Source organism: Chelonia mydas, chromosome 7 (assembly GCF_015237465.2).
Source record: "Chelonia mydas isolate rCheMyd1 chromosome 7, rCheMyd1.pri.v2, whole genome shotgun sequence".
Taxonomy (NCBI): Eukaryota; Metazoa; Chordata; order Testudines; family Cheloniidae; genus Chelonia; species Chelonia mydas.
The window spans coordinates 53,664,380-53,688,490 of record NC_057853.1 but is presented as its reverse complement, the minus strand read 5'-3'; the positions used below and the strand labels follow the sequence as shown (position 1 = coordinate 53,688,490).

General features: G+C 51.8%; 2 protein-coding genes across 2 annotated transcripts; one reads left to right on the top strand and one right to left on the bottom strand.

Annotated features, from left to right (window-relative positions):
* Positions 1-1,980: 1,980 nt before the first annotated feature.
* On the bottom strand, positions 1,981-10,558 carry LOC102936679 (zona pellucida sperm-binding protein 4). The gene is made up of 12 exons (XM_027829770.3): positions 10,343-10,558; positions 9,889-10,010; positions 9,705-9,807; positions 8,931-9,086; positions 8,286-8,473; positions 7,699-7,796; positions 6,517-6,647; positions 5,911-6,100; positions 5,664-5,811; positions 4,165-4,243; positions 3,456-3,572; positions 1,981-2,136 (listed from the first exon to the last, which is right to left on the bottom strand). Exons 1-12 carry the CDS (start codon positions 10,548-10,550, stop codon positions 2,042-2,044), a joined length of 1,635 nt encoding a protein of 544 aa, XP_027685571.3. The 5' UTR covers positions 10,551-10,558; the 3' UTR covers positions 1,981-2,041.
* A 4,313-nt stretch (positions 10,559-14,871) lies between these two features.
* On the top strand, positions 14,872-22,122 carry LOC102936454. The gene is made up of 8 exons (XM_043551911.1): positions 14,872-14,918; positions 15,590-15,705; positions 16,450-16,502; positions 16,809-16,929; positions 17,654-17,691; positions 18,398-18,553; positions 19,487-19,705; positions 19,794-22,122. Exons 2-8 carry the CDS (start codon positions 15,620-15,622, stop codon positions 19,952-19,954), a joined length of 834 nt encoding a protein of 277 aa, XP_043407846.1. The 5' UTR covers positions 14,872-14,918; positions 15,590-15,619; the 3' UTR covers positions 19,955-22,122.
* The last annotated feature ends 1,989 nt before the right edge of the window (positions 22,123-24,111 follow it).

The following is a 24,111-nucleotide window of genomic DNA, read 5'->3' as shown; positions in this document are numbered from 1 at the left end:
AAAAACCGAGCAAACTAGATAAGTTCATGGAGGATAGGTCCATCAATGGCTATTAGCCAGGATGGGCAGGGATGGTGGCCTTAGCCTCAGTTTGCCAGAAGTTGGGAATGGATCACTTGATTACCTGTTCTGTTCATTCCCTCTGGGGCACCCGACATTCACACTTCTCGAAAGACAGGATACCTGGCTAGATGGACCTTTGGTCTGACCCAGTATGGCTGTTTGTACACATCTGGTTTTCAGCAGTCCTCGTTCCATGGAAAAGTTCATTTCTTGGAGATAAGTGAGCGGATGGCTTCTGCAACACCCCTTGTTCTGGCCTACTCCCTCAACAAAATACAAGTAGAGCTGAGGAGTAAGTGTCTTTCAAAGGAATGAGTTGGTCCAAAGTCAGCTATCTAGCCAATTCCCCATGGCTTGACAGTTCTGTAGAGTCTTTCCCCCTTTAAGTTGCATACATTTTACACTGTCATTAACATTATAGTATTGTCCCCCTGTATAGAAGGAAGCCATCTTGTGTTTAGCAGGGAAGAGTGTTCTCATCCCCTTTCTGTCAGCACATAGGCCCAGAGAACATGCCAACATGCAGTTTGACAGTTTTCTATAATAGCAGGATGTAGGTGCTCTTTTTTAAAGAGATCTCTTTTTTAAATACTCCTGCATGGTTTTCCTGAGAGGAAGCTTCAGTTTCCCTTGCTCTAGATTCCTGTTCTGCCCTCACTGCTTTGAGATCTTTGGTGCTACCACTTCGCAGGAGTTAGTAGGATACAAGACTCCTCTGATGTCCTTACAACTCCAGGGGAGCTTTGTGGCTTACACCCACTGAGAGTCTGGACTCCTGAAACTGCAACCTAAGTAATCCAATTTTAGGCTAAGATCACTGACGATAATCAGGCTATTTTACAGTTCTTAAGAGCAAGCCACAAAGAGAGGGTGGCACCTTTGGCCCTAGGTGCAGCTGAGCTTTTACAGCTCAGCAGCATTAAGACAGCCAGTACTCTTGTTGAAAGTCTAACTGGTCATTAACTGCTCAGGAAGTGTTTGCAAGTAGTATGCCACTCCTTTGAGGCAGGGAGGAGAACTCATTTGGCTGATGGCCTGGGGCTGAAGGTCACAGCAAGCTGTCCCCACAGAGAAGTATTCCTCATTCTGCAGCAGTGGTTGCTCATTCTAGGGTACAGGTTGACCTTAGTCCCACTACGCTGTTGGTAGTTCAAATGTGAGTGTAGCACCACTCCACCTCTTGAGCTTCAGGCTCATGTGTAGTGATTGTACAACCACCACTGCCTGCCTTTCACCCTGCCAGGAGAAAGCTGACAGTCAACACTGATCTCTGTGCTGAGAGAAGGACTGGGAAATGTTACTGCTACTTAACGACTGACTCTTCACAATTCCCCAGGGCTCCCACATGGCCTTTCAGGCTGCCCTGAAAGGCTCTGCTTTAGGGAGCTGTGCAATAGCAACCTGAGGGCACTATAACTGAAGCAGTGTCCCTTGTAGCAGGAGGGGAGAATTGGAGGTTTCATTCTTTAGTGGAGACGGATCCTGTGAATTAGAGAGTTTCTGGGGCAGAAAGTTGTGTGTTTTTAAAGCCCAAAGCAAAGGGAGCCCTTGCCCACACAAGCAGGGGCATCTGTACCCCCTTGTGTATGCTAAGTATATTAGCAATCAAGGCAGGCATTATTCCAGAGGCAGAAGGCTACAGCCAGGTGAATCTTGACAAGGTGATCTGTTCAGAATGCTGACAAGGCAGCAGGTGTTCCACCACTTTATGTAGTTGGGTGCTAGTAGTAGCCTTGGTCATGCACTTGAATGGAGACCATTCTAATGTGCATTGAGGGAAATTTCCAGGCACCAGGAAGGAGAGAAAGTCACCAAGTCAAAGGCTATGCATTGGGATCTCAATTCAATTGAGTACTAAACCTTGCCTGTCCCACCCCAGTAGCAGTAGCCTCCCAACTGATCAGAAAGACCCAGAAATGGCAGATAAGTCTGAAGTGTTTATTGCAATGTAATTTCAGGCTGCATTGCTTTGTACTCACTACATTGCAGAGACAAGTATCATGAACAGGGCTCCCACAAGTGCCACACCAGCAACAGCTAGCACCCTGGGTGCTCCAGCAGTCATGGGCAGTCCTGTTAGAGAGATGAAGAGTATAACTACACAGGCAAGCAGGGGCATGGGAGCCCCTTTGTTGCTTCAAATTAGGCCCCACCTATATTGCAGTAAGGAGCTCTATATGCATCATGATTTTAGGTGTAGGAGAGTTTCACACCAAAATATTAAGCTAGTGGACATTAAGTCATTTGACACCTCCCTCTTGCAGATTCCCTTGGTTGGAAGTCCAGAGCCTTCAGCCTGTGCTTACATCTGAAAGGGGATAGTTCTCCCCAGTGGTTTGTTAGCTGGAACATCTCTGGAAAATTTGGCCTCCCTCCCCACTGGTGATGGGCCTTTCATTTTCCCAAGTCTAATGTATTGAGGCAAACATCAGTATGCGGAAGCCTGTTGACTTCTGCTTTAGAACCACTAAGTCAGGAGAGTACACTAGATCAGATCTTTGTGTCCAATTTAAGAAGGGACAGGGGATAAACTAGTTTGGCATTAAAAGGGAAATGTTAGAGATTGGAGCCGGTGTTATTCCTAATTAAGTGTCTTTAGTAAGTAATAGGCAACAAATTGCTATTTAAAGTGGTTTTGTACCAGAACTATAGTTTTGTCTATGGTCCGTCTGATTTTTTTAAATTAAATAACCTACATCTAAACAGAGGGAGCATGAGAGCTAGATACTTGATTAGTAGGAACCCCTCTAACTGCCATAAGAACTGGAATACTTGTGGCACCTTAGAGACTAACAAATTTGCGCAAAAGCTTTTGTGAGCTACAGAAGTGAGCTGTAGCTCACGAAAGCTTATGCTCAAATAAATTTGTTAGTCTAAGGTGTCACAAGTACTCCTTTTCTTTTTGCGGATACAGACTAACATGGCTGCTACTCTGAAACCTCTCACTGCCATGTTAGTGACCAAAATGAGCAGCAATTGCAGTTTTTACTTTGGGGCCCTCCTGATGCTACTATAATCTGAATTGGGGTTGCAGTTGACATTTCAGGTGTTATAGGAGCCAACAGAGCCACCTCAGAGTTTTCACCATCTCTTCCCAGGGTGATGAGGGGTGAAGGGGGATTGATCTTTACCCCAACCTTGGTCTGGTGAACTTGGACCAATACACCTAGGGATAGAGATTCTAGACTCAGATGCTTACAACTGGCAGGTTGGACAGTGCAAGGACATCAGTGCCAGGCAGGGAGTAGTGCATCTTGGTGCTCATCTGAGCCCAAGGGGATGTCACATCCCTACAACTGATGGAGCTCTGGCAGTGTCGTTTATGGCTGCATCCAAGCTCCCTTGTAGAGAGAATCCTAAGTGCTAGGAGTAGTCAGGTCAGTGGTACTCACGAAAGCTCTGCACAGCATCATTTCTTTCTGTACCACCCTGGAGAAGAAACACAGGCCCCCTGCTGGTGATGGGGGAAAGGCCAGTCTCTGGGTGATGCTCAGAGCTCCTTCTACCCCCTGAGGGACACACAAGGAACATGTTTTAGATTCAAAGCAGCATTGCCCCAGAGTGACCTGGTAGCCTGTTCCCATCATCCCAGAGGAGACTGCCAGACAGTATGAGTAAGTTAGCATCCCCTGCAGCAAAGGTTGCTATGTACAGCCTAATCCCCAATAAAGATCAAAGCTTGGACACAAGTTGAAGAGGCAGCTGCATTGATCTGATCTTAAGAATGCAGCACCTAGCAAAGAGAAGTGACATGTTTGCACTGCATGGAAGTCTCATCTGCTGCACCCTCAGAGGGTACTAGCCACAATCACTGCCATTTGAAAGGGTTGGTGACACTTCAGCCTAACAGTCCTAGAGTCATGCTGGGCCCAAATCACAACTGACCTAAAAATATAATTTTGGCAGGTCTGTGCAACTCCTCCTCCCTAGTGGTAGTGCCTTGTGTACAGGCCAATGGCCACTTGCTTCCTGAAAGAGCAGCCTTGCTTTTCAGCTAGGCATCACCAGCCCCCAGTGGTTGTTACAGATCCACCACTGATTACAGGAGTCCTGGCAGCAGCCCTTATCCCCACACCCTAAGATCAGAACTTGGGCACTTACTGGCTCCAGCAGGGCAGGAGATGGTGCAGGACTCTAGCCTGGAGGGCCAGCACATGGAGGCACTGCAGTGCAGGTACACCTAGAGGAAGAACAGGTGTTAGGAATCAGGCTCTTGCAGTTAGCTATAGGAGCAGTGCTGCAGGGGATTCTCTAAACAGAGCAGGGGCTGCTGTTGTACCCCAGCACTTTACTTCCCAAGGCTTCTGGGAGCCCAGCCAGTAGGTGAGGACCCCCTGAGAGAGCCCCACAGTGTGGCCCCCTGCTATCCCACACTAAGAGAAGGAGATTCAGTGTCAAGTCACAGACAAGCCTGGATTGTGTTTAGATGGTCAGCCACCCACTCTGGACAGGAAAAAAGAACCAAGGGGTTAGAAATATAGATAGTGTACATCCCAATGGGAATGTGAGCGGCTAATGCACTTGGAAGAGCTCCCTGAAAGGCAGATATTGACAAACAGAGCAGGTGATTAGAGAGATTACAGGAGAGTTTCTCCCTGACATGTCACATCTACAGAGCAAAGCAGTAGTCAGAGGTCTCAGTGGGAACTAAGAGGTGGGGACAGCACCACATACTTCAAGTGGTGAGACAACAGCACCCAAGTCCAATTTACAAGTCAGTCCTTAAGATACTGAAGAGTCAAGGCAGTTTGGTCAAGACTCCTGCTACTATAAAGCATCTGCTAGTATCTCAAGTGCTGGTGACATTTTCCCTCCATATACTAGTTTAAAGCTCTAGAAAGATGGTTCTCAACCTGTGACTCATGGCCCAGTCAGCACAGAGCTGTGGCCCATGTGACAGCCGCAGGGCCGAACAGGTATCAGATGCAGCTCAGTGGTAAATAGGTTGAAAGCCACTGCTCTAGAATGAGCAGCATCTGACATTGCTTCCCCACTCACTGTGGGAAGCCTGCTCTAGCACCGCTTTCTTCCTCAGTCAGTAAATACTTCACATTTGTGATGCCTCAAGAGACTGGAGGCAGGTCAGTCTTTAGCATGGGGATAAGTGACTGCCCCAGGTCCCAGTGAGGAACTTAAAGTGGGTTTAGAAACTATGGGACTGGTCACACAACTCCAAGTCCTGTGATCTAACTAGGCAGCTGGCCTCAAGACAAGGCTATAGGGCAAGTGTATTTGTACACCCAATCCGGGATAAAGGTTAGTTTTAAAGGCTTTTCCACGTGGCCTGCCATTTACAAAGAGTGGCCAAGGCTCTGTTTTTGAGCTGCTTCTTCCCAGACTCTAGGAAGAGTGTCCCAGGCTAGCTGCAACATCACTTCTCCCTAGTCGCCAGCTACAGAACCACAGTTGGCCATTAGCTGGTTATGATTCAGCTGAGGTGTTGGTTTGCTTCAGCATGAACAGTCAAAGCCCCCTTCTGCTTGTTTGAGGTCCCTGTAGGCCAGGTCTCATGTCCACTCTGAGCAGCTCACAAGAGGCTGGGCTGCTGTTCTAATGGAGTGGAGCTACAGCAGCTGACGAGCATCGAAGAGAAGCCATACCGGCCCTGTGAGCGCCTGCTGGGAGGCAGACTCCACGAAGGTGAAGGTGCTGACGATGAAGCGCTGGTGGTGAGATGGGAACTGCAGCCCCGAGGCGGCTCCCACAGGCACCAGCTGGGTGCGGTAGTTGTCTCCTGCATATGGGCACCTGGGAATCAGGGGGAGGGGAGGAGAAGCAGCTGTGAGAAGGTGCCCTGCACTCCCCAGGCCAAAATAGAGACTCCTCACCCTGGACCCTGTCACTCACCCATCCACCAGGATCGGCCACTGCGGCTGCTGCTGGGGGTTGGCACTGGGAGTGGCCCAGCAGTGGTGCAGGACCAGAACCAGATCTGGGTCAGTTCTCCTCAGGATCCGGACCTCCACGTAGATGGGGTCCTGCAGAACCTTCACCACAGGGTAATCTCTGTCTGTGTAGTAGGAGCCGTAATTCTGCTCTGGAACAGAGAGGTCACTGCAGATCAGCATTAGATGCATGTAGAGAATCTTAGTGCATTATACAGGGCCAACACCCACAGGCTGTTCAGGCAGCGCCTGGACTCCCAGCTTGGGGTAAGCATTCCCACTGTGCTAGATCTAGCCCCCAATGCAGGAGCAGGGCTGCCTTTCTACACACTGAGGACAGATAACTTCTCTCTCAGCCAGAAGTGAGCTGTAATTGAATCCTAAAATCAAAGTGCAAAGGACAGTCAAGTCACAGCCTTATCTCCCCCATCCTCCCTAGATCCATTCCACAGGGTCTTAAGGCCTCATCTGGCCTGGAGGGGCAGCTAAGCCAGAGACCAGATTCCTGCACCAAGAGGTAAGAATGAGCCCCTGCTCCACCACGTCACTCTCCAAGGAGCTCTCCTACCTGTGGCAATGCGCAGCTCCAGCATCAGGGGGCCAGGCTGGGACACAGCAGGGGGCGGGGGCAGGGTGAAGACCTGGACACTCAAGGGGAGGAAGTTCCCACTGATGGAGTAGCTGCAGCGGACGTGTAACCTGGTGGTGAGAGTGCCAAGAAGATGAGAGATGATCAAGGCCAGGCATGCATTGCAGAGATGGCATTGAGGGGAAGGGCACCAGAGGGGGGGTATGAACCCCACAGGGGAGCTGAGTTGCCCCATATGGGGCACCTGGAGGCGAGGCAATTAAGAATTAGTCCCATCTAGGGAGAACCCAGTGGGTGGTTCCTATAGATGAGGGACTGCAGGGCAATAGGGAAGGACTGAGGAGAGCTGCCATAGGGAGTTGTACTTTAGGATTGGCCCCAAAGGGACAGAGCAGCCAGGGTTCCAGGCAGGTGCCAGGGGGACGGCTAGAAACTGCCAAAAGGAGGTTCCAGCAGGAAGCCTCACAAGGAATCAGACTTCCAAAGAGGAGTGGATGATGAAGTCCTGGAAAGGCACCTGGGGGCAGGCAGAGGTAGGAAGTGGAAGATCTTGTAAGGAGAGACAGTGATAGCTGCTTGATCCCAGAGTTCCTGGGCCGGAAGCCAGAGCAGAGGGTGGGCCTGGTTCCCCTCCCATCCCCAGGAGAGGGGATAGGAAAACCTCCCACAGGGAGCAGAGTCAGTGACTACAGAACCTAGGCTGGGGCAAGTGACCCAACACAGGGTCAGATACTTTAGCATATTGGATTCCTACACCAGAATGAGTGAATAGGAGGGACCCGACCAGAGGGTGGGAGTCCTGAGCAGAGGCTGAATATGGAGTTGCTACAGTGCCAGGCCTGGCTGCAGAGGGACATGCTGGCTGGTGAGTTCACTCCATTTCCTCCCCACACCCCAGCCCAGGAAAGGGTTACAAACCAATATCCCTTTTATTGACTTGCTTCATGCTCAGCCCCATTCACCTCACTCCTCATGGCCAATCTTCCCCAATGAGCTGAGAGCGCCCAGGGTTCTGGGGAAGAGAGTCACTGCAGTGTCTGACACTGCCATGTAACAGCTGGCTGGAGGAACAGCTGGCCCTGAACCACTCCCATGCTATTGCCTGACATGACAGAGGCAGCTCTAGAGATTCAGGGTAGAGATACCAGCCCCAGGAGTTACCTGAAGGTGCTATCCCTGGTGATGGAGCCCAGAGTCCAGGTGTTCACATCCCTGTCTGCCACCAGCTCAGTCTCATACACACCCTGGTCTCCAACCATCTGCAAGGAGAGAGCAATCACTTATTTTATTTGGCATGTGCATGGTTGTCTAGCCAAGAATTGGCATCTTCAGTGGCGTGATGCAGTTCTTCTAGACCACCACTGAACCTAGTCAGGTGTCATTCACTGACAATGTGCAGCTGTTATGGTGCCCCCATAAGGCTTTATAGAAATATGCTTCTGTATATATAACTGGAATATGTTTTATGCTACATATGCCATGTAATGAGTTATAAACTTAACTCAAAGCAGCTTAAAAATGTTTTTAACACTCAAATCCCCAGCTTTCAATGGGGTTTAAACCCCAATTAAATTCGTTTTACCCTGTATAAAGCTTATACAGAGTAAACTTATACATTGTTTGCCCTCTAACACTAATAAAAAATATGCACAGCTGGTATTAACACACTCTGGGTTAATTAAGTAAAAAGTGAATCCCCTTCTATTGCTGAGTGACCCCATCCTGGCCTCCCCCAGCTCAACTCTTACCTGGAAAGTGGTGCCACAGGCAGAGAGTGGGAACCGGAACAGGACAAAGGCGTTGTTCTGCCCCACAGGGACACAGCCAGCACCACGCCCATTGGCCAGATGCACCGAGTCCAGGATCAGGGGGGGCAGAGTCACAGCCCGAGAGACCACAAGGGAGAAATGGCCATCTGGAGTGCACTGCGCTGTCACTGGAAGGGAGCCGGGGACAAGTCAGGGCCACCTTCCTACCTGGGTTAGCCAATCCCAGGACACTAGAGCAGAAGCCAGCAGCTTGTCCCAGAGCTGGATAAGAACCCACCATGTTCTACTGCACCCCTCCAGGGCACAGGCTGGCCCTGCAAGGGACCCTGGCAATATAGCTCATGGTGGAGCTGTAATGGCCACGAGGCATGTGCTGTGGATTCCAGAGCAAGGGGCTGGGTCTGTTATTGGTCACGGCTGAAGCACTCAGCCTGAGGCTGGATGGAAAGCGTTGCACATGGCCTTGATATCACACTAGCTAGCCCAGCACCCAGCTGTCTGCAGGACTGGGTACGTGGAAACCCCACTCAGCTTTGATGCCAGGTATCTCAGCCACTGCCCCCCACACCCACACGTGGGACCATTACAGTCAGCTCTGGACAATTCATGTGCACAGAAACTCACCTGTGTTGCCATAGTAACAAGGCTTCACCCTATCACTGGGGTTGAAACAACAGCCTTGTTCTTCACAGACTCCCCGGGCGATGGGTGGGGAGCCACAGGGCAGCCTGTCCTGGCTCTGGATGGCAGCACAGACATCGGGGCTTGGAGCATCCAGGGCTGGGGTGAGACAGGTGGGAAGCAGTAAGGAACAGAGACTAGGTGGGGCAAGAGACTGGGCTACAGAGCATGCTCCCTCCTGGCCTGGCTAGGAGCTTTGAGGCTCCCTCAGGGCCCCAGGCGTTCTGCAGGACAGACATCCTGCCTCCAGCTCACACTCTGCTGAGGGGCTTCAATCTGAGCCATCCAGGGGGAACCTGGTCTGTGCACTCTCAGCCCAGAGACTCACCATTTAATCCAGGAACAGTTTGGGTAATGGAGACATGGCCTCTAGGGAAGCCTCCAGCACCTGTCACCATCCCCAGGCCCTGCCTGGAGCCCTTAGGGGCTAATGCAATACAAAGACCATGAACGCCAGGCTCTCCTATATGAGGAGAGCAGCCAAGCAGCAGGGAGTACTCTCTGCCAGGGGCATTGTCTTGCTCAGCCTGCAAAGAAGGACTGTCACTGGCCCCACAGTGGCCACCTGACCCCAGGGCGGAGAAGAAGGAGACACAGGCCTTCCTCATGGAGGCAGACCAAGGCCTCCCTTTGTGTAACTGGAGGAGAGCAGCCATCTCCACAAGATCGTTCACAGCCACAGGCTGGGGCATTCAGCATAAGACACTAGGCCCTCACCTGGCAGGCTCCTGGGGCACCTGAGCACCTTCTCCTCATGCAGGGCCCTGCGCCCACCAGCAGCCATCCCCTCAACACCAACCACCATCAGGTAACCGCCATCCTGGGGAGAGAGACCCACAGACATCAGGGCTGGCAGAGCAGCAAGCACAGAACCCAAGGCAGGTGCCAGAAGGTCACTCACCCATTCAGAGACATAACAGCCGGCATAGGAGGCACCAACTGTCCTGGAGCCATCTGCAGCCTGGGAGACCCAGACCCCACAGCTGGAGTCATTCTGCAGAGCATGCAGCTTCCCAGCCACATCTAGGGAGGAACGAGGAGATCAGCAGCCAGTGCAGGGGAAGAGGGCACAAGAGTATTCCAAGGAGCTACTGCCCCCCTGCACAGAAGGGACAGGCGCCTGGCTGCAGGGGGGCAGAAGGGCTGCCCAGGTCAAGCCAGGCCAGCCCAGAAGCCCTGCCCAGCTCAGTTCAGCCATTGCTCAGGCTCCCTAGGACTCAGCCAGCTGCTGGGCAGGGCTTGGACAAGCAGAAGGATCCCTGGGACAGAATCAGTCCCTTCCCCTCTCCCTGGAGCCACACACTGGGCTCCCTCCAGACACCCAGGGAGGGGCACACAGGGCTGGCCTCACTTACCCCAAGCAGTCAGTGCCAGGGAGTCCACCCCAGCCTGGCCAGGATGCAGCATGAACTGCAAGCTTCTCTGGCCACAGACCAGCTCCCTAGGCTCCCCCAGGGCTCCCAGAGCCAGAGCAAAGGGGCAGTACAGCAGCCAGAAGCACAGCACTCCCCCATAGAGCCCACACCACACCCCAGCCATGCTGCTCTCCTGCCAGTGACCCATAAGGCATCTGCCCCCAGTCTGCCTCCTTTGTACCCTGCAGGCAGCTGGGATTGGCCAGAGCTCAGGTGGCCATTCCTGCAGGGCCAAGGGAGAAGAGCCCAGCCCCTCCCCTGAGGTCTGGCCATACCCTGCCCCAGGAAGGAGAAACCTTGGGCGTGGGATGGAGCTTCCTGGTCCTTCTCAGGAGGAAGCAGAAGATGTGTTCATGGCATGTTACTGAGGGGAGGTCAGTTTATTCCTTCCCATTGGAACCCCGGGAGGGTTCAGACCTTCCTTCCTCTCCAAATGCTGGTGTTGCGCCTCGCTCTGCTGAGGGATCAGCCTGGCCCCTTGCCAAGGGCTCTCTGCTGCATGATGGGGGCATCTGCAGCTGCCAGGGCATCTGCCACCAGGCCAGCTCTGGACTCACTCTTTGGGGCTGCCATAGCACCAGACTCCCGCTGGAACAGGGAGGTTCCTCAGGCACAGTCCCAGCCGGCCTCCGCTCAGTTCACACACTGGGCTGGCTTGGGCTGGAGGACGGCCAGGTTCCCTGCATCAGGCCCCTACAGAGGGAGCGGTGAGAGGGGGAGGGCCTGAGTCTCCATTGCCATAGTTACCAAAGCAGAAGGAAAGTGTTTTACCCCCTCTGCTGTAAATGAGGTGCAGGCCAGTGGAGAGTCAGGCCCAGAGAATCCAGTTCTAGCGGAAAGCTAGGTTTGGTTCCTGTTTGCACCATTGCTTCCCAGCCCAGCAGGGACCCAGGACTACCTGAGTCTATTGCGTCTTGGGGATCTATTTCCTTTAACAAATGTAGGGCCTGGACCTGCTATGACAGCTTGGGCTGAGGGAGGGGTGCTTGGGATATGGGATGTGCCTCAAATTCACATAGTCCAAATGTTTAAAAAAATAATCACATGGGACCATATTGCGTTGAACTTGAATCATCAGCAGGGTGGGAACCTTTAGAGCCACAGCTTGGTCCACTACTACTTAAGCTAACAGAGTAACTGGAAGAAGCAGTTGGCTGTTATCCTCAGACCTCTAGGTGGATCTGGTTGCACTGGTATGTACCTTAACTACGTATTTCCTGGTTTTCAGATTTTTGAGTTTTACTGAACTCATTGTTCTGGAAGGGCATGAGATACCTCCAGGCAACCTTAAGTCTATGTTAATAAAGATTTTTAGTCAGTGAGTTTCCTTATTTTTAAAAAAGAAAGAGAATAGTTTGTTGAAGGAGTTAGTGGTTGTTTAGGCAGTTGTAGTTTTCTCTTAGGGTTGCAGCAGATACACTATGATTAAGTAATACCAAATAAGACCTAGTGTTTATGTAGTGTTAGCATCAGTAGATCCTTTGCAACATTATCCTCATTTTACAGATGAGAAACTGATGCACAGAGAGGTGATGTGACTCACCCAAGGTCACCCAGCCGGCCAGTGGCAGAGCTAGGAATAGTCCCAGGCCAGTGGTCTTTCCACTAGGTCACTCGGTTGCTATGTGATACCTCAGTGTGCATCCCCACTCCTGTACATTTTGCTGTAGTGGATGTGGGATAATGGTCATGTTTTGTAATGTCTGCAATTGTGGTTCCTAACTGGGCTAGTGAGAGAAACCTCATCCATGGTCTATATCCCAAAATCTCAGCAATGTTATTACCCAGTGGTTACAGTAACTTGAAGTGTGTAAGAATAGACTGGTGTGCCTCCCTCCTTCTCCAGCCCTTTCCCACCATTCCCTGCACCAACACCCCCTTGCCAACATTTCCAGTTCCCCTCCCATTAAGCTTAGTTAGCACTACAGAAGCCATTAACACACAAGGAAGTTGCTCCTTGCTGGCTCATGCCCTCTGCTCCTGTCTGCACATATCACAGGCAGTGGCTTACTGAAGGCCCACATAATGGTACACAAGCTGCACACTGAGCTGGGCCCTCACCCCCACTACCTACCCCAGCTGGACTCCCTCCCCCTGCTTCAGCCAGGTTTTCCCAGCCATGCCCCAAGTCCACCCAGTCTGCCTCTCCTCAAAAGCTACTGCTTATCCCCCTGGCCAGTCCAGCTGCAGTGAAACAGTGCTGGATACAAACCCTCATGGCTCCTCTGTCCACACCTGCTCAGTATAACCATGATCATTAGGTGCACACCTGAAATGAGAGCTGAACTCTTTGACGAACACGTTCTGCATTTTGCTCCTATCACCTTTCAGGGTGCAATCCAGACTAGCGAAGGGCTGTGTCACCCCTGTCCTGCAACTGGGGGTGCCTCACCATGCTTTGCAGTTGTAGCTCCCAACTTGGGTCACTCACAATCAGCCTGCCAGGAGGCAGGTCACAGCCTGCATGTCTGCGTATAGCTACGGCTCTGGTCCAGCAGCTCTGACCCCCAGCAACCTGTCAGCAACACTCCAGTCACACTCTGGCTTCCACCAGCCTTGGTTACTACCTGCAGGGTGACACGCACACACACACACACACACACACACACACACACACCCGCTTTCCCCCACACATTCCCAGTCCTGGATTTTCCCCAAAACATGTGTTTTGTGCTGTCCAGCCCTCTCCTGGGGAGTTCAGATAGTAGCTGTCTGTTGCCCCTGTGCGGGGCTAATGTGCAAATGTTAATTGGGTTACCAGACAGTTCAGTTTAAACACAGAGCTGGATTAGTTTTGATTAAAGAGTGCAGTCCCACCAACCTTCCGGGGATGTCATCAGGCAGCTACGCTGAGCCACCCATGCTGCCGAGGCCACTAGCTGGAGCAGAGCAAGCACGGGGATGTCTCCCCATGCTGGGAATCACAGAGCAGCTGGCAGGATCAGACAGACCCTGTGTGAGTGCAATCCCCTCACGTCAGTGAGGAGAAGACGTGACCCTGTCATTGTTTCCACTGGGCAGTGGGGCCCTTTAGATAAAGGTGCCAGTGTGTAGCAATGGTTCCTCTGAAGAGCTCTGCAGTTAAGGCAGGTCACTAATGCCATTGCTGCCAACTCCGTTTCAGGGAATCTCTTTTGCTGAAGGAGATTGTCTCCGTTCTCTGCCCCTGAGCTCTTCCTTGGCTTTGTTCCTCCTCCCGGCTGGCATGAGTGGAATGGTAGCAGTGCTCAGCCCCAGGCCAGCACATACTCTAAGGGTAGACGAATGGGGGCAGAATGTTGGTCACGTTCACCAAGGCAGTGGCCAGTCCCTGGTGCTTCAGCCAGTATCACTCCTGTTGGTCACCTGCTGGTTTTGGGCGCTAGGGAGAGCCAGATTCGGTGTCGTTCCGATATCACTGCTCAATAGCCTCCCGGAGGACAGATGCCAACAAGTGTGATCTGACATGAGCTGCGGGGTCTCAGCCACGTCATATGATGGTCCGTGACCATACCACAAAACCTGCCCCCACCCCAGGTGTGCCTTATTGGGGGGACGTGGCAGAAGGGGGAAGGGCAGACTGGGCATGAACTGGAACTGCCGGTACCCACTCACTCAGAGGCCCTCCAGCTCCAGAGGGAGGCCATTGGTGATGGGGATGCTGCTGCCAGCCCATAGCATCCTTGCTGCATGGACAGAGAATTTCAGCCCCAGGCTGTGCCAACTCAGCACTTTCCCACAGCAGCAATTGCACTAGAAGGAAATGCAAACAAGGGCTCAAGGAGGGGTGCCGATTCCAATACCCAGCTCTCCCCTTGCTCTGTACTTTCTCTGAGCTCATGGGACTGTGGGGACTGGCAGCACAGAGCAGAACTGGAATATACCCCACATCCTCAGTGGAACTGGACTCCATCTGTCAGTCCTGTCTGCTGGATCCCACCCTGGTGTGTGTGCTAGGAGGTGACCTGCTGGCTCCAGCCGTGGGAAGTTTTTATCTGGGGAGAGGTCCTGGATTGACACAGCCCCAGCAGCTGCTGCCCTTTCTCAGTCCCTAGCACAAGGACAGCACAGGCAGCAGAAGCTTCTCCAGGTGTCTGTTTACAAAGTGGGGGTTCAGGAGTCCCAGCCCGACAGCCCAGGGGGTGGGGAGGGGACAGGACAGAGAGAGCCCCCTGGGAATATTCAGGAAAATCCATTTGGGCTCAGGGAAACCAATGCAGGGAAACCTCCTGTGACCCACGACTTGAGGTGCGGAGGAAGAGCCCTCTTGAATGTCCCAGTGCTCCTGAACACAGGGCAGCAGAGGGACTGGTAATGAGCCTGAAGAGCGTCAGCTGACGGTGGGGCCCTGGGAGATCAGGGGAGGGACTGAGTGATTGGCACCTGCCTCCCACCAGAGCTTCCAGCTGGGTTTGGGCCAGTCCCTTCTCTCTGCTGAGTATAAATGGGTCTCTGCTGAGCAGGGGCTTTAGGGTTCTCCAGGAGAGAAACAGAATGGGGGCTGCTGTTGACCTTGGAGTTGTGTGGCTGGCTGATTGTAGGGGTTCAGGGGGCTGGGAGAGAAGGGGGCTATTGGCTGGTGTGTGGCCAGAGAAGCCTGCAGGTCACCCTGCTGCTGAGCTGAGGGGAGGAGTCTCCTTGCACTGACTGTCTTGCCTGGCTGTCTGTAGCAGGAAGGGCTGAATGAGATGGACTGACTCAGTTATACTGCTCTCGAGCCCTTATCTGTCTGTGTCCCAGCAATAGCAGGAGAGCCAGTCTGATCAGCGGTGTGGCTTTAAGGGCTGGGATGTTCACAGGAGGGTTAAAGGCCTGCACTGAGCAGGGAGGGGTCTACCTAAACCAGTGGTTCTCAAACTTTTGTACTGGTGACCCCTTTCACACAGCAAGCCTCTGAGTATGACCTCCCCTTATAAATTACAAACACTTTTTTATATATTTAACACCATTAGAAATGCTGGAGGCAAAGTGGGGTTTGGGGTGGAGGCTGACAGCTCATGACCCCCCCACATTTAATAACCTTTTAACCCCCTGAGGGGTCTCAACTCCCAGTCTGAGGCTTCCTGAGCTAAATGCTGGTGCTGCCTCTGTCTCCTGTGGGAGGTCTGGCAGTGGGTGGCTGGAGGAGTCCCAGGAAAGGCTCCAGACCCTAACTTCTCTAGCACTGGACATTTGCCTCCTCCAGTCTTTCCTTTGCTTTCTCACCAGATACCCAGGGGAAGCTGCATCCTCTACAGAATGACTCTGCCTGTAAGACCTGGGTCTCCCGTGCCACTGGTGGCTCTGAGAGTTAATGCCTCCTATGCTGGCTGCTATGTCATAGAGTAAGTGAGTATGCTGGGACTGGCATAGCTTTTGTCCTGTTGGTCTCCTGGAACTGTCAGTGAATCCCAGCTGGTCACCAGGATGGCATTGGCTGCTGCTTCCCTCCCTTGTTCAAAAGGCCTGGGGTAGCAGTGCCTGAACCAAAGGGTCATGACTAGATTGTGGCACTAATGCTTGGTATCAAAACCAGCTAGACCTGTGTCCTAATTGCCACTCACCCAACAGTGGGTCCTGTATGATGCAGTGCTCTGCATTGATCCTCCTGATCTCTGATGGCTCACACTGCCCCTCATGTGATGTTGGTACCTCTTTTGGCGCTTCCCCATCAGGTGAGTGGCTTTCCAATAGCGAGGGAAACCCCCTTTTTCTTATGGGGGAGGGGAGAAGGTAGAAAACTGTCTTCACAATGTGCTCTCATTGAAATACACTAGTTCCCTCTGCCTCTCCTGTAATAGACAGGATGCTCTACAATGTACAGAGATCTTCACTAAGGCTGTTTGTATTTGAGGGCTGATCTATGCTAGGCTTATTCCCTGCTAATGAAACCCCACTGCCAACTGGTGCAGCTCCAACAGGGGGCGCTCTAGTGTAGACAGTGCAGGTGGCCAATGGTGTCCCTGCTCTGAGCAGTGAGATCCTCTCACAGGCTTCAGTGAGAGGGTGGCTACGGTGCTGGTGCTAGTGGTACCACCTGCAGAGCTGCAATGCAGAGCATGGCTTGAGTGACTTGCTCTCTCTTCCAGGGTTCCCCCAGCCCAGAACGGGGAGTGGAGTTCTCGTCCCAATTTCGAAGAAGGTGAGAGTTCACAAGTCATAGTCCGTCAAACATGTCCACCTCTGGGATGTCAGTAACTACGTCGGGTAGTACTAGGGACTCCATGCAGCCTCCCCAGAGTTCAGCTACTAAGAGCCCAAAAAGCTGCCTCTGCTGTGCAAGACCAGAGCTGGACTCTGTTTCAACTGCAGTGAAGAAATTGGTTCTTTTTTCAGTCACTTCTCCTGCAACTCTACAAATAGCATAATGGGGACAGCTGCTGGGATATCCTTGGTAGCCATGGGTAATGCTGAGAGCCCGTAATCTCTCCTGATGCTGTTCTAACAGGCCTGAATGTGCTGACTCTTCCTCAGAACAGCAATTACATGATGGAGGTCGGGAGTGAGGGGATGGACGCCGCAGGGCAGAAGATTCTGTGGGAAGGGAAGGTGCTCAGGTGCCATGACAGGTAAGAGTCAAATGCTAGCAGTGGCTCCAGACAGACCCTTAGTGCACTGAACCGGGATCTGATGTTCTCCTCCTTTCTCCATCTACTCTCTGGCCTGGGTCTCTGCCTTTCCATAGGCACATCAAATAGACTTGGCCACACATCAAATAGATTTGGCCAAGTTGATTGATTTGTGGCTTCTGCACACACCAGCTGAGACCCTGACTGGGTGTCATAAATATAAAGGGAAGGGTAAACCCCTTTAAAATCCCTCCTGGCCAGAGGAAATCTCCTCTCACCTGTAAAGGGTTAAGAAGCTAAAGGTAACCTCGCTGGCACCTGACCAAAATGACCAATGAGGAGACAAGATACTTTCAAAAGCTGGGAGGAGGGAGAGAAACAAAGGGTATGTGTGTCTGTCTATATTCTGTCTTTGCCGGGGATAGACCAGGAATGAAGCCTTAGAACTTTTAGTAAGTAATCTAGCTAGGTACGTGTTAGATTATGATTTCTTTAAATGGCTGAGAAAAAAATTGTGCTGAATAGAATAATATTTCTGTCTGTGTATCTTTTTTGTAACTTAAGGTTTTTGCCTAGAGGGGTTCTCTATGTTTTGAATCTAATTACCCTGTAAGGTATCTACCATCCTGATTTTACAGGGGGGATTTTTTTTTATTTCTATTTACTTCTATTTCTATTAAAAGTCTTTTTGTAAGAAAACTGAATGCTTTTTCATTGTTCTCAGATCCAAGGGTTTGGGTCTGTGGTCACCTATGCAAATTGGTGAGGCTTTTTATCCAACATTTCCCTGGAAAGGGGGGGTGCAAGTGTTGGGAGGATTGTTCATTGTCCTTAAGATCCAAGGGTCTGGGTCTGTAGTCACCTAGGCAAATCGGTGAGGCTTTTTACCAAACCTTGTCCAGGAAGTGGGGTGCAAGGTTTTGGGAAGTATTTTGGGGGGGAAAGACGTGTCCAAACAGCTCTTCCCCAGTAACCAGTATTTGTTTGGTGGTGGTAGCGGCCAATCCAAGGACAAAGGGTGGAATATTTTGTACCTTGGGGAAGTTTTGACCTAAGCTGGTAAAGATAAGCTTAGGAGGTTTTTTTATGCAGGTCCCCACATCTGTACCCTAGAGTGCAGAGTGGGGGAGGAACCTTGACACTGGGGAAACACCTTCCTCTTCAACTCGGGCTGGGCCTGAGGAGTGCCCAGAAAACCGCCAGGCCAACTGGGAGGAGATGTGCAAACCTACAGCTAGAGAGGGAAGCCACTTGTGTGTTTCTATAGCACTTAGTGTCCCTGGGTTAAAGTCTGCAGTCTATTTCTTTAAATACATAGATCAGGGTTGGAATTGAGCAGGGAGGTCTGGAGCAGAAGTTGGTGCTGCAGGCACTTTATGCTTTCTCAGAGGGGTCAGCAGAATCTGACGTGGGTCTCAGCCTCATTCTCTCTGTGACTCTTCACTAACGCCAGCTTGTCTCCATCCAGCTCTGGATGCTCCAAGCCCCAGTCTCCGCAGTGCTGTCCAGAGCCCAGACAGGCTAGCCTCTGCTTCTCCACTCATCAACCAAAGAGACTGCGAAGGGCTAGGCTGCTGCTACAACCCCAGTAACAGGATGAATCCCTGTTACTATGGCAACACAGGTGAGTTGGTGTGCAAGCCCTTATACAGATGGTGGCTGTGAAGAGCTTGCTGGCACTTGGGTGCTCGGAGGGGTGCATGGGGCTTACCACTTCACTCGTAAGAGCTGGGTGACTGCAAAACCAACTTCACACTCACTCTGCCCGAAATGGCAAGGGCTGACTGCCACTCAATGCAGAGGCCATGACCCTTTCCCAGCTACATGGACAACTACTGTGTTGGCCTAACTGGGACTCTGTCCCTCTCCTGAGTCCTCAGGGTTGGAAGAATGAGAGATCCTGGCTCCTTAGCCTCTGGTCTGGGTTCCTAATGCAATGGGGTTCCTATCTGGGGAGCCTGATCCAGCTAGGGGCTCAGCCTGGCTCTCCCAGTGACCTGGCTGCAAATGAGGGGACTCCAGATGAGGTGCAGAGACTGGAAGGTGTCCCTCTCCAGTGAGGAGTTCTCATCCTTGGGCAGTGGAGAGGGAGGACTATCCCATTCAAATGGGCACTAGAACTTGAGTCTCTTCTCCAGTGTCCTGAGACTGGCTAGCTCAGATGACAGGTCAGGATCACCTTCCCCTTTACTCCCTTGCAATGACAGCACAGTGCACTCCAGATGGCCGGTTCATCATTGCGGTCTCTTGAGCTGTGACTCTGCCACCCCTGATCCTGGACTTGGTGCGTCTGGCCAGTGGACACGGTGCTGGCTGTGTCCCTGTGGGGCAGAACAACGCCTTTGTCCTGTTCCGGTTCCCACTCTCTGCCTGTGGCACCACTTTCCAGGGAAGTGGCACGTGCTACTTAGCGGTCTGAGTTCCAGGATGGGAGCCAAGGCACCTGCTTGTCAGTGCCCAGCTGCTTTGTGGGATGAATGCTTAACAGGCTTTCGGACCTGAGTCAAAACTGACCCTTATTGGTTTGGTCAATCTGCCGGTATCTGACTTCTTGCAGATGGCTGGAGACCAGGGTGTGTGCCACCAGCTCATTCTCATCGACAGGGATGTGAGAACCTGGAGTCAGGGCTCTGTCACTTCGGACAGCACCTTCAGGTAACCTGGTGGAGGTCTGGATCCTGCAGAGAACTGACCCAGATCTGGTTCTGCACCACTGATGGGCCACTCCCAGTGCCAACCCCCAGCAGCAGCTGCAGTGGCCGATCCTGGTGGACAGGTAAGTGACTGGGGGTCCAGCTGAGGGTCTCAATTTGGGCCTGGGGTGTGCAGGGCACCTTCTTACAGCTGCTCCTCCCCATTCCCAGGTGCCTGTACACAGGAGACAACTACCGCACCCAGCTGGTGCCTGTGGGAACCGCCTCGGGGCTGCAGTTCCCCTCTCACCACCAGCGCTTCATTGTCAGCAACTTCACCTTCATGGAGTCTGCCTTCCAGCGGGTGCTCACAGGGCCAGTATGGCTTCTGAACAATACAGGGTCCTTCCACCTATCCCCTCCAGCCCCTGAGCTAGGGAGGGAAACTGGCTCTAAAAAGCCAAGCTTGACTGCCAGCAACTAGAGGAAGAACCATTCTCTTGCTTGCCGCAGTGGATACCTGGGTAACTCCCAGAAATCCGTAGGATGGGCCCTACCTTGGAGATAGCCCTGCACATCAAGCATTGTGCCTGTCTCTGTTCTAAGACCTCAGGCACACGGCATGCCGTGGGAGTCTCATGATGCACCATCCCACTTGGACAGAGGGGAGACTGCAGTGCATCATGGGAGAGCCAGGAGAGCTCAGCCCACAGGAGGAAGGTGTTTGAGCTACGACTCCCATGAGGCAATGCAGCACCACAGGAAAATACAGCTTCTGTTTGAATCGAAGCAATCTCCTGATTCACTTTTCCAGCACAAATCTCCAATTTTGCAGGAATTGCCCTTCTTGTCCCCAGTGCTGCTCCGGGCCAGCTCTGATACTCCCAGCCTAACCTGCTGTTTCAGCCCAGCCCCCGGTATTGCTCGTGTCCAGTCTCTCCATCCCTTTGAATGGGTTTAGGTCTCGTTTATCTGCAGGGTGAGATTTCTCCAGTTCTGCCATGAGGCCAAGTCCTGCTCGGGTGAGACCCCAACTCTGTGCTGCTTCCTTGCCTACAAGGGGGGGAGGGGATGGGGACCCTGCAATGCATTGACCTTGCTGCTCTGACCCCTGCAAGGCACTCAGCATAGCCGTAATAGGGCTTCCTCCAACTCCTGAATGCACACATGGGTGCCTACACCTTTTGGGGCTCCTGGTGCATGGATACAAAGGCAACCTCCAACCCTGCTACACTTGCCCCAAGGTGGTTGCTTCTGAACTTCAAGAGCTCCAGGCCCTAACTCATGCCCTCTCCTCTAGGTGTACCTGCACTGCACCACTTCCATGTGCTGGCCCTCCAGCCTATAGCCTGTGAGTGTCCTGGCCCCTCTGCCTCCCCTTCTCTCTGTGGGATGGGATAAGAGAGCCTGGCAGGAATCAGCTGTCTCTCTGGAACTGGGTCTGAGAAACCCGGGAGTGGGGTCCTCCTCTTCTCCTTCCTGCCATGAAACTGGCTTCCGGGCACAGACTTCCTCTAATACTGGGGGTAACATCGTTCTTGCAGTGAGCAGCTCCATCTCCCAGAGCCTCTTTGAGAAGTCCAAATTCAGCCTCATCCTAAGGGAAAAGGACATGTACTCCTCAATCCCTGAACAATGTGGAGTGTCCGGGCTATGGAAGGTGGGGAGTGCTAGGCAATGTGGGTCTCCTGAAGCAGAGACCTGGTGGTGTGGGAGTACAGGTTTCTTGTCTGTGCCTTGCAATTAAACTCTTGCTGGCCTTATGGGGGGCAGGAGGAGTTCCAAGCAGCACTCTCAGGATGGGCTCTCCCCCATCACCAGCCGGGGGGCTGATAGATTCCTCCAGGACTGGATGAGGAGAAGCTGCTGTGGATGGATAGGGTGAGTATCTGAGCCTTGGTGTAACTGTAGTCTGAAGCTGACCTTGTCCCTGAGCCTGGTGTGAGCTGCCCAGTGGTAGAAATTCCCTTCAAGGGAACCGTACATGCTGCTGGGCAATCGAACAAGGGCACTAAGCCAGGGCAACAACTTGTGTACTGGGTGACTCCGCATTTCAGGCTGCATTCTGGGTGTTGTGGTCACATCTGAAATAGCATCTGCTGCCTCATCTACAGCTGCCACATTCTCCAGCACCTGGGCAGGGTGGGAGTCTGCCATGAGCAGGAAAGGGCTGGCAGTGGGAGAGAGAGGATTCCTGTTCCTCCTACCCCTCCCTGGGCCGTGCAGACTGGGTGTATGGCTAATAACTGCTTTGTCTCCGTCCTGCACGCTTGTCTCAGAGCACCCTGGACTGCAGCTTGGCCCAGCGCAGCAGTTGGGGGTGGGGGCGGGCCTGTCCATGTCACTCCTGGTAACTGCATGGTGGAGATGGAGGAGAAATGCAGCTTGTGAAACCAGAATCTTGAATTAAAACCATTCCAGACATACTGTTTCTCTGGCTCTTCTCTGCCCAGCTCTGCAGTCTCCCCGTGAGAAGGGGAGAACGAACCTGAGATGGGTGTGGGTGGAGCAACGGGCAAAATCCCTGCTAGACACATTTATGGAAGCTTTCCCTCTACTCCCCTGGCCTCTGCCACAACTCCTGGTTCCCTTGGCATAGTCTGCCCTGTCTCTTCACCTTGATTGCTGGCTATGGCTAAGTGGAAGCTGTTTGTCATGGTGAGCATGTGACAGGTTGCGTCACAGAAACCCCCTTGGGACTGCCACCTGATGTGCTTAGGACTTCCTCCAAGCCAGTTTTCCCTGGCAGCTTGGGACTTCAGTACCTTGCCTGGTTGTGCCAGACATGCTAGCCTGCTACAAACACAGACCCAGGTCTGAACCAGATCCCCCAAAAGTTGCAGGCTTAACTGAAAACAGCTTAAGAAGTGCTCCTGCCCCTGCTACCCAATTCCCAGTGGGATCTAAACCCCAAATACATCTGTTTTATTCTATATAAAGCTTATACAGGGTAACCTCATAAATTGTTCGCTTTCTGTAACACTGACTGAGATATGCACAGCGGTTTGCTCCCCCAGGAATTAATTGCTTGCTCTGGGTTAATAAGTAAAAAAATGATTTTATTAAATATAAAAGGTAGGATTTAAGTGGTTCTAAGTAATAGAGAGAACAAAGTGAATTACCAAGCAAAATAAAACTCACACGTCTAAGCCTAACGGTAAGAAACTAAATGCAGGTAAATCTCACCCTCAGAGATGTTCCAATGAGCTTCTTTTACAGACTAGGCTTCCTCCTAGTCTGGGTCCAGCAATCACTCACACCCTTGTAGTTACTGTCCTTTGTTCCAGTTTCTTTCAGGCATCTCTTTGGGGTGGAAAGGCTATCTCTTGAGCCACCTGAAGACAAAATGGAGGGGTTTCCCAGGGACTTATATAGTCTCTCTTATGGGTGGAAACCCCTTGTGTTTTCCTATGCAGAATCAGAGCTACAAGATGGAGTTTTGGAGTCACATGGGCAAGTCACATGTCCATGTATGACTCAGTTGTTTACAGGCCAATGCCATTGCTTACATGTTAGTTTGACTGTTCCCAGGAAAGCTCAGATGTGGATCTCAAAGTCCATTTTCAACTTGATTGGGCATTTCCTGAGAATAGTCCTTTCTCAAGAAGCTGACCAAATGCTTCACTGAGGCTACTTAAAATCAAACAAGTACACAGCCAATATTCATAAGTTCGAATACAAACATGATACATGCATACAAATAGGATGAATATATCCAGTAGATCATAACCTTTGCAGAGATATGCTACATGGCATATCTAGCATAAAACATATTCCAGTTATGTCATATTTACACTCAGAAGCATATTTCTATAAAGCATTATGGGGTGCAACGTCACAGAGCAGTTATGGGTTTGAACTCAAGCCTGCTCAGCCTGTGGAAGGAGGCCTAGTGAAGCACCATGTGTCTGCTCCTGCCTCAGTGATAGCACCAGGGAAAGGGCTTGCCACTCCTGCCTGTTGCCTTAATGGAGGTGGGCCCAACCCTGCCTACTCCTTGTCTGACCAGCTGTGCAGGAATGGACAATTGTGACCGCCCAGCCAGAAACCAGATGCTTTGCTCATCTGGCAGCAGCACCAAGGAACTTAGCTTATTTTGAGTCTTACAGCATATGGAGCACCAGTGCTGTACCTCATCTCAGTGTGATCACTAGTCTTCTTGCTAGACAGGCTTGAATGGGGCTAGTTAGCTTGGTCAACTAGTATCTCTGTATGATCCAAATGCCACCACCCTGGCAAGCTCAGGACTCCCTCCATGCTTCTCCTGTGCTTGGCCAACTCAACCAGTGGAGGATACTAAAGCAAAATACAGGCAGGAACTGTATAAAACCAACTGCTGGTTGAGGAAACTGTTAACTAATCCCAGCGCTCCTCTCTCATGTTTGCTACTGGATCGTGGCTGGTGAGAGAATTAATAGCTGCCCTGGGGAAGTGACATACTCCAGAGTGAGGAGAAGGCTATAGAATTGGCAAGGGGGACAGAGAGCCCAAAGAGCAAGGGAATCTTGTGTTTGTACAAAGGTCAATAACATCTTCTGTACTGGTCTTG